The 9,481-nt window shown below is 54.5% G+C and overlaps 1 protein-coding gene across 1 annotated transcript; it reads left to right on the top strand.

The window, feature by feature from the left end:
* The first annotated feature begins 555 nt into the window (after positions 1-555).
* On the top strand, positions 556-5,309 carry NPPC (natriuretic peptide C). Its single transcript, XM_055574816.1, has 3 exons — positions 556-788; positions 1,212-1,522; positions 4,721-5,309. Exons 1-2 carry the CDS (start codon positions 699-701, stop codon positions 1,500-1,502), a joined length of 381 nt encoding a protein of 126 aa, XP_055430791.1. The 5' UTR covers positions 556-698; the 3' UTR covers positions 1,503-1,522; positions 4,721-5,309.
* The last annotated feature ends 4,172 nt before the right edge of the window (positions 5,310-9,481 follow it).

Below are 9,481 nucleotides of genomic sequence, written 5' to 3'. Positions count from 1 at the left end.
AATCCCTGTCTTCTTGCGCCTCCCTCCCCAACCTCCCGCTCCACCATCCGCCTCCTCAGTCTCAAGGCATCGGTGCCTCTCGCCCGTCAGGTGCCCCGGGGAAGAGATTGGCAACAAGGCAGCTCTGAGTGGATTTCGGACTGTGCCAACTTTCTGGCTGTGTGCTTTTGGTCAAGTGATTTAATTCCTCTGAGCCCATCTTTGCACCTGCAAAGAGGAAAACTGATCCTTTCCAGGACGAGCGTGTGGGTTGAGGGCCAAGCTTGTGCGCAGGGCATCGGGTGCACGGACGCTTGGCATGCTAGGGCGCGCTCCCTGCAATCCTTGGTCCCTTGTGCGCGCCGCTTTGCAGCTTGGAGCGCAATCCAGAGAGAGCCCGCCGAGCTGCGGGATCCCTCCAGGGTAGGGTGAGGGTGGGGGCCGAGGGGGAGCCCCGCGGCCCCCTCCCGGCCCTCGGCGCGTGTGCCATTGGCCCGGACGGCCCTGTGGGCGGGAGGATGACATCAGCGGCAGGTTGGATTATAAAGGCGCGAGCGGAGCCGCGGACTCAGAGCGCACCCAGCCGGCGCCGCGCAGCACTGGGACCCGCGTCCGCATCGCAGCCCGGCCAGCCTGCTCCGCGCTCGCCTGCCGGTCGGCTCGCCCGCCCCGCGCACCCTCGCTGCCGCTCGTCTGCGTCCAGGCACCCCACGGGCACCATGCACCTCTCCCAGCTGCTGGCCTGCGCCCTGCTGCTCGCGCTACTCTCGCTCCGGCCCTCCGAAGCCAAGCCCGGGGCGCCGCCAAAGGTGGGTACTGTCGCGGGGACATCGGAACCTGTGAGGGGCAATGGGAGGGCTGGGGTGTCTAGGAGGGTGTGGCGCACCGGGGTGGGGGGTGAGAGCAGTGGGGGCGGAAAGACGGCTCTCTCCCCTGAGATGCGCGCGGGGGACAGCTGCGGGGCCCTCGAAGCCCGGACTCAGGATAGCGTCCACAAATGCGCAGCCCCGACCACAGAGTGGTCAGCCCTGCAAGGGGCAAAGGAGAGGAGGGCAAAGGGCTCCCCGAGGGAGCGGACCACGGCGGCCTCGAGGCAGGTGGACGCAGGGCCGAGCTGCCGGGCACCTGTGACGGGCGTTCTCAGGACTCCGCGCCGGACCATCGGCGGCCCCGCAGAGTCCCCCGCGCTGCCGCGGCGCGTGCCTTCACCTGCCCGTCCTTTCCCTTGGAAGGTCCCGCGAACTCAGTCCGGCGAGGAGGTGGCCGAGCCCCAGGCTGCGGGCGGCGGTCAGAAGAAAGGCGACAAGACTCCCGGGGGCGGCGGCGCCAATCTCAAGGACGACCGATCGCGACTGCTTCGGGACCTGCGCGTGGACACCAAGTCCCGGGCGGCGTGGACCCGCCTCCTGCACGAGCACCCCAACGCGCGCAAATTCAAAGGAGGCAACAAGAAGGGTTTGTCCAAGGGCTGCTTCGGCCTCAAGCTGGACAGGATCGGCTCCATGAGCGGCCTGGGATGTTAGTGCGGCGACCCCTGGCGGCGGTGAGTACCACCAACCCTGGCCTCCGGGCGCTCTTGCACACCCAGCACCCCCGCGCAGCCCCCAGAACCAAACCTGTACCCTCTCCCGCAGGCCGGTTCCCCTCTGATCCCGTGGCCCTGGGAGCTTTCCTCCTCACGACCAGCCCATCTGGACATAGGACTGTGTGTGTGCTTGACTTTTGGCCCAGGGACATTTATCATCCCATTTTACAGATGGAGAAAGTGAGGGAAAAGTAGTCGGGGAACTTTGGCAAGGTCAGAAATGGCTCAGCATGGATGAACCCATCTGACTTCCTCTGGAGAATCAGAGACAGCTTGGTGGGGTCCCAACCACCCCAGGACCACAGAGCAACCAGCAGCATTGGCCCCAGTTCTCCAACTGGGGGTGGGGGAGGGGCGAGGTTGAGGGGTGATCCTGGGTTTGTGGGAGCAAAGGAGGAGGGCATACATACAAGTCAAGGGTAAGTTCACTTGCCAGCCACTGCATCATGGTGCTGGGTAGTAAGCAGCCCAGGGGTCAGGACAGCTCCCTGGGTCTGTTGTCCCTGTGATGGGACAGACTTGGGGTGACACCTGCCCCCCTCCCAATAGACAGAATAGCCACTTGTTAGCATCACCAGGAAGCATTTCAGTCCCAGAGCATTCTGGTTCTTATCTGGTCTCTAAACCGTGGCTGTGGGCAAGCTGGCCTGTCCAGGGTCCTGACGCTGCTGCAATCCATGTGACTTCAGGATCCAACCTCAGTGTTTGTGGCACTATTTCAGGGCAAGGAAACAGAAACTAAAATAAATCTTTTTTTGCTCCAACCTCAAACTCAAACATATCCCAAACTGAGCTCCTCCCCACCCCCTACCCGCCACCCCCACCACGCGTAGGCTCCACACCCGGGTTTCTGGCATGGCCTTCTCCCCCTGCACCAGGCTGGAAACTCCCGTGCTACCTTCTGCCCCTGCCGAGCGCTGCATCCTGGCAAGGTACTGGGCCAAGGTCCTTCCCTCCTTTCCCCATCCTTTCCATCCCCGCTGCCCATCAGTGTCCGAACAACAAACAACATCCAGCCTCTGGAACTGACATTCAGCTGCTTTAGAATCTGACCCTTCCCGGTGTCCAGCCTTGCCTGCGGCCAGCTGCTGTCGTTCCCCGTCCCACAGCCTTTCTGTCCCACTCCAGACCAAGCTGTTCTCTCATCCCAGAAGCCATATCAGTGTCCACACTGTCTTCCCCCCCAGAGGACAAGAGCGCCCCTCTCTGAAGCTCTCCAGCACAACACCTGAGGCTTCAATACAGAAAACCTCACCTGAGCTATAGTTGTCTGTGAACCTCCCCAAATGAACTCATGAGCATGTTAAGGGCCAGATGCCAGCCAAAGATGGTCTGGGGCCTGTAAGATGCCCAAAGGGGCTCTGAAAAATGTCTGTCAATGATCCACAAAACCTGCCTCACCCAACTTAGGGGCACTCCTCACGCACCTGCCCTAGCATTTAGCTGGTGTCTTTCCTCTCTGCAGCCAGACATGGCTGGGCTGTGTGCTCTTCCTGCAAGGGCTTCGTTTGTCTGAGATCTTAACTTGCTGTGATTCTAGCACATGTGCCCCAGTCTTTAGAAGGGTTTGTTCTATTCTCTCCTATCTCAGCAATGAAGAGATGGAGCCACAGGCCTTAGACTTTCAACTTGTGATTTAAGCATCAAGTTCCAACTTGAGAATCCAAACAAATGGTATTATGAGTTAGCAGAGGATGGGATAAGGTCCTGGCATCAGGTCAAGCCCCTGCCGTGCACATCCCGTAGGTTCCTTGTTCTCAGATGTGGTTGTCTGTGGGTACCAAGTGGGGGTGGGGAGAAGGACCCTGAAGGAGGAATCGAGGTTGCTAAGACTTCTTGACCCCTTTGACTGAGGAAGTTTGTCAACTTCCTGGAAGTTCTCTTTTAGCTGAACGCTAACCTCCAACATCCACAACCATCTCAGCCCCACCCTCACCCCTATCTCCGTGAGAAGGCAGAGCATCCTTCCTGTTGCCAGCAGCCTCCTAGTGGCGATGCCCGGGCTATCTCACTGTCTGGGCTAAAAAGAGAAAGACAGCTTAGGGTTCCCCATTGATGAAACCTCTTCCGAAGCAGTGGCCATGTCTCCACTCAGGAGTTGACTTTGGCGCTAACCAGCCGCCAAAATGACTATCGCTGATGGTTATAGCCTTGATTATAAAATGCTAATGACAGAGACGAGGTGTGGAGGGTGCCTGAATGAACACCTCACAGACATCTGTCATCTGTTTAAACACATGGGACGGCCAGAGAAGGGGGCTGGGGGAGAGTTCACCAAGGCCTTGAGGCCCAGGGACCCTCTGCTCGCACTGTCCGCCACCCTGCCTCCGAGGCAGCCTTCCTCCAGTCCTGCGGCACCCTCACACCCGTTCACCCTCATACCCACTAGCAGAAACTGGATGCAGCCTTCATCAAACACTTCTGCTAACCCAGCACGACCACCCATCTCCCCAGGGCAGGTGCGAGATGCCATTTCCTCTGCTTCTGAAAGGGGCCCTTTCTGAGGAGAAGCCAGCCGGGGAAGGAAGTGCTATTTACTGGGCTGCTGTTACCCAGGCATCCTGCCAGTGCCATGTGTGGCAGCCCTGGGAGGTGGCTATTATCCCATTTTATGGGTGAGGAAAGCAAGCCTAAAAAGCTCTCCAGAGCTGTCCCGGAAGTACTTGTCCGAGTCGGGATTTGGGCCCAGAATTCCCCACTCTTCAGACGCTTCTCTCCCCCTTCCCTCCATTGTCCCCCAGACTTACAAAGCCAAGGCAAGCACCTGACCGAGGGTTTGTATTGTAGCTAAAATTGGTGGGGGGTGGGGGGGGCGGTGGGCAGGGGCGTTTTCCCTTTCCCTTCCCTCACTGTGTCCCACTGAGAGCCCAGGGCAAGGCCTGCGCTTAGACAGAGGGGGCGGAGGGCTGGCTGACTTTCTGGTTCCACCTGTGCTTGGACAGGAGGTGCCAAGGACACAGCAGGTGACGGCTGAGGGCCTGGGGAGGACCTGAGTGGAAGGGCCTTATCCCTCTGCAGCAAGGCCTCCGTCAGGGCCTGTAGGGCAGAGGTGGAGGGACTACGCCTCCTGCTACAGCTGGAGTGGGAGGAAGGTTCTAGATGTGCCCTGCAGGCTGGGCTTTCTCAGCTGAGTTCCCCTGGCCCTCTGTGTTTCAGGACTGGGGACTTGCTGCGTTTTGCTGAGGTCACCCTTGGTCATCAGCCTCCTCGCATCTGGAAGCACCTCCAGCGCAATGTGGCTTTTACATTTCTTTTTTTTTTTTTTTCCTGGTACTGGGAATACACAACACCAGCTGTTTTATGATTATTTAGGGAGGGGGGTATGATTTATCATTTGTTTTTTTTTTTAATGAAAAATAAAAAGTTATATATTATATATATATTATATACATGAAACACACACACCTACACCAACGTGATGACAAGGGACAGTTTTTAAGAGACTGACAAAACCAGCTGTAAAACATTGCTGTTTGTAAATTCATGTCATGCATAAATGTATTTATGTTGTAAAGCTATTTATATTGTTTATAAAGAGATATTTATAAAAATTTTATTTATGTAACTAAATGAAAGAAGTCAATCATTGTAATGTTTTTGTCTTAACTAGTTGAAAAATGTAAAAAAAAAAAAAAACTCATTCCGTGAACATCTTGAAAGCTGTCTTTATTTACTCATGGCACTTCTTTTTTTAGTAATTAGTCTGAGGAGGAGGGAAGAGATGGAGACAAGGATTTTGCCTCTGAATGGATCTAACAGCCATGTTCCCAATTCTGGTTTGATTTGTATCCAAATCCTCCAGGAATCTTGTTAAAAATACAGATTCCTTCCCCCACCCACCGCCTGATCCACTGAATCCATGTCTCCGAGGACAGGATTGGCCATGTGGCTTTTGTCCCAAGTGATTCTGATATCTTGGTCATGTCAGGAAGCCCTGCTCAGGACACTGGACAGCTGAGAAGTCAGATGTGGTGAATTAAATTAAAATTAAATTTAGCTAACAGAGGGCCCTCTAATTCTACTCCATCTTCTCTCTGTTATTAGAGGAAACAAATAACTGAAAATTTCCTTTCTGCTTTGGAGAGATTTAGAAGGTTCCTGTGTAACTTGCAGAGTGGGTCCGGTTACCTTATGAATCTCAGTTCAGGGAATTATGGGGTGGGTGGTTTTCTCCAGGCTTGGCTGATCTCAGAAAGAACATATTCTGTGGTTGGTTTCCTATTTGCATCGTGTGATGTGTTTTTTGAGGGGGATGTGGGTTTTCTTTTCACCTGAAGCTGTTCACAATTTTGGCTCATACGCTCCTTGGAGCCTTGCGTGAGAAATTATGAATATTTAGAACCTCTTCTCCTGAAGCCATCAGGAAATTTAAATCATTTCAAGCTAATCTTACTCTATCCTTGATATGTGCCTCTCCTGGACAGCTCCCCCGTCTGCCTTCTGTCCCTAGTTTGGTGAAAACAAGGACAAATAGAGCCTCTAGGGCTGGTTCTGCCAGGCGGGCATGACTCCTCTCAGGGGGATCCAGAGTGGTTGTGGCCCCAAGATCATGGGGTCAGTGGGCCTGTCCAAATGTCTCCAGAGGAAAATTGGCTGGGGATGGGGGTAGCGAAGTGGCCAGTGGAGCCAGGATCCTCTGTCCATGGAATTCTCCAGGCAAAAAGATTGGAGTGGGTTGCCAGTCCCTTCTCCAGGAGATCTTCCCGACCCAGGGATCGAACTCAGGTATCCTGCATTGCAGGCAGATTCTTTACTGTCTGAGCCACCCAAGAAGCCCCATGCTGCTGCTACTGAGGGTAGGGAAGTGACCTGTGGCACCTGGCTTTTCTGTGGACATCCGAGCCCCTGACCTCTCTTCCCTGAGCAGTGGGTTCTCAGGTGGGCGGACGGCCAACACAGTGACTTCACCTAGGTAAGGAAACAGCTCTGAAGTCAAGTTCCAGCTGGGGACACAAGGGACCTTCTTCCCACCCCTTGATTTCCACCACTGTTGGGGGCCCTTCTTTGAGCCGAGTTCACTAGGGGCTGTCTCTCTTACTCGGTCTCACCATGCTTCCATAGCTCAGAACTCGGATGCCAGGTCAATGAGGGTGAGGGGCTGCTGTACCCAGGGCTCACCAGTGCCTCAGTTTGCTGTGCTGCCTGCCGACCCCTTGCCAGAGGATGCTGAGGGGTGCTGCCAGAGTAGGAGGAGCAGGAAGGCGGCGGGTCCACTGTGGGCTTCACTGGTAGGGAAGTGGGCATATCTTCCAAAGCCCAGATACAAGGAACAGAGAATTCTGGGATTCAAGGAGCTGCCACCGAAAGAAAAAGATTTTCTCCGTGGATGGTATCTGGACACCCAGGATCCTGGGGCCCAAGCACCACAGAGTCTCCTCCTAAGTAGCTCTCATCCCTGAATCAGCTGCAAACAACATGCATGATGGGCTTCTCCTGGTGGCTCAGACTGCAAAGAATCTGCCTGCAATGCAGAAGACCTGGGTTCTATTCCTGGGTCGGGAAGATCCTCTGGAGGAGGGAATGGCAACCCACTCCAGTATTCTTGCCTGGAGAATTCCGTGGACAGAGGAGCCAGGCTGACTACAGTCCATGGGGTCACAGTCAGACACCACTGAGCGACTAACACATACACACACAACACGCATGACTCTGTTGCCAATCCAGCCTTCCGCCAGTGGAGGCCAGCCCCTCACCTGTTGTCTGAGGATGCTGCCAGAAGGCAAGTCCTCCTTTGACATCTAAACCTGAAGTCTTCCGACCGCTTCCTCGTCAGCCCAGCCATGAGTTTCTGCTGGAAACCTGGAAAAGTTTTCAGCCCCAGGAAAAGTTTTGAAACCTGCAGATTTCCCGAAAGGTATTGTCCAAGGCTTCTGGTCCTCCAGGCCAACTTTCAGCCTCGTCCCTCTCCACAGAGGATCTCACCATTAGAGCTGCCCGGGGCACCTGCAGCTTCTCTCCCATGAGGATGGCCACCAGCTGGTCCTACCAGCTCCAGGGATGGGTCCCATGGAGTCCTGGTCTTCCAGGATGGGGCTGGTTGAGCAGAAGCTAAAGAATTCCAGGCCCTGGAAGGCCTCAGGACTCAGGATGTCCTGGAGGAAGACATTCCCTTCCCTGAAGCTCTCAGTTGTTGGAGAGTCAGGGTGAGGAATGGGGTGTCTGCCTGGTTGAGACTCCCTGATGCTGTGGCTGATAACACGTAGGAGCTCTGTATGGCAGGGTGGGGCCCAGGAACCCACCTTGGGCTCCCAAATACACCTGGAGGACATCTCTCAAGCCTGTGTTTTCCCAAGAGGTACCACCCTACCCCTACCATAGAAGTGATGGTGACTGGGCAGGCAGAGCCTGCAGGTCCTCAGCCAGGCAGGTTCCAGGAGCCTCCCCACCTCTGCCTGAAACATGGGAGGTCCTCCCCTAATGCCAAACAGGGTCCAAAATTGGGCTGCACACAAGCAGGCCAGTCTGGGGGTGACCGGGGTAGGGGGGATGATATCAGGACCTAGTAAGAGCCCTGCTCTTCCATAGGAAAAGCTCTTAGTCCAGGCGGGTGACAAGGGGCAGACTAAGGAAGCCCACCCCCAGACAGGGATGATGTAAGAATGGAGGGAGCAAAAGTCAGGGTCCCCTCTGAAAAGGGATTCAACTCAGATGGTTCACATGAGGAAGTTTAACCGAAGCGATACAGGCGTGGGCAGGTGTGATGGAGGAGCCAGTGGGAAGCCAGGTTCTCCCTGGGGTCAAAAGGAGGGACTGTCCTGGAGTCAGAGCTGTGTCAGTGCAGGGCAGAATGAGGCAGAAATACCCCAGCTTCTCTCCCAGCCCCATCCCAGTCTCTCGCTGGTGCCTTCAGTTGGCTAAACCCACCAGAAGCCAGCCAGCAGGGGAGCCTGGGTCCTGCAGCCTGCAGGGTGGGTAGGGTGGGAGAATCACAAAGCACCAGAGGGATGTCGCTTGAGCCAGGGGTCCTGCATACACCTCCTTCCTGCAAGAATGAGGCCTGCAGGAGGTGTGGGGGTGATGTCACCTCCCCGGAGGCCGCTGATTGTCTTGATTGTAGGAGACAGAGGATTGACTGGGTCCGAAGTATGGGCACGGGGACTTTCCTGTGGGCCAGTGGCTTAGATTCTGCACTCCCAATGCAGGGGGCCTGGGTTCAATCCCTGGTCGGGAAACTAGATCCCGCTCGACACAATTAAAGATCCTGCTTGCCTCAATGAAGATCAAAGATCCCACGGGCCACAGCTAAGACCTGGCGCAGCCAAGCAAACAAATAAAAATATTTTAAAAAACAACAAAACAAAGTGTGGGCGCTGTGTGACCGGCAGTTTCCATTCTAGGAATAGTCCCACGTTCATATCTTTACTGAGCTTGTCTGGAGGCTCACTGGGGCTCCTGCCACACCGTCTACACCCTTCATGTCCCTCCTGCCCCACTGAAGACTGATAATGGTGTTAGAAAAATTCACTGTGATTTTTTTCTATTTATCCTTATTTTTTCTTTTATTATTATTATTATCACTTATAATTTATTTATAAGGCGTTACAACATGCAAGTCAAAGTGTTAGTTGCTCAGTCGTATCTGACTCTGCCACCGCATGGACTGTAGCCCGCCAGGCTCCTCTGCCCATGAAATTCTCCAGGCAAGAATACTGGAGTGGGTAGCCATACCCTTCTCCAGGGGATCTTCCCAACTCAGGGATCAAACCTGGGTCTCCTACATTTCAGGCAGATTCTTTACTGTCTGAGTCATCACAGAAGCCCGTACAACATAGTGGTTCAGTATTTTTATATATTACAAAATGATCACCACAATAAGTCTAGTTACCATCTGTCACCATACAAAATGATTACAGTATCATTGACCATATTCCCCATGTTCTATGTCATATCCCTGTGAATTATTTATTCCATAACTGG

Source organism: Bubalus kerabau, chromosome 3, assembly GCF_029407905.1.
Source record: "Bubalus kerabau isolate K-KA32 ecotype Philippines breed swamp buffalo chromosome 3, PCC_UOA_SB_1v2, whole genome shotgun sequence".
Taxonomy (NCBI): Eukaryota; Metazoa; Chordata; class Mammalia; order Artiodactyla; family Bovidae; genus Bubalus; species Bubalus kerabau.
The sequence above is the reverse complement of the archived record's forward strand: the minus strand, read 5'-3'. Positions and strand labels throughout refer to the sequence as shown.

Bases quoted from the DNA above. Each gene is read 5' to 3' on its own strand.
- NPPC (XM_055574816.1), top strand. From the start codon at position 699: ATGCACCTCTCCCAGCTGCTGGCCTGCGCCCTGCTGCTCGCGCTACTC. The intron at 789-1,211 runs GTGGGTACTGTC...TTCCCTTGGAAG, and splicing joins AGCCCGGGGCGCCGCCAAAG to GTCCCGCGAACTCAGTCCGG.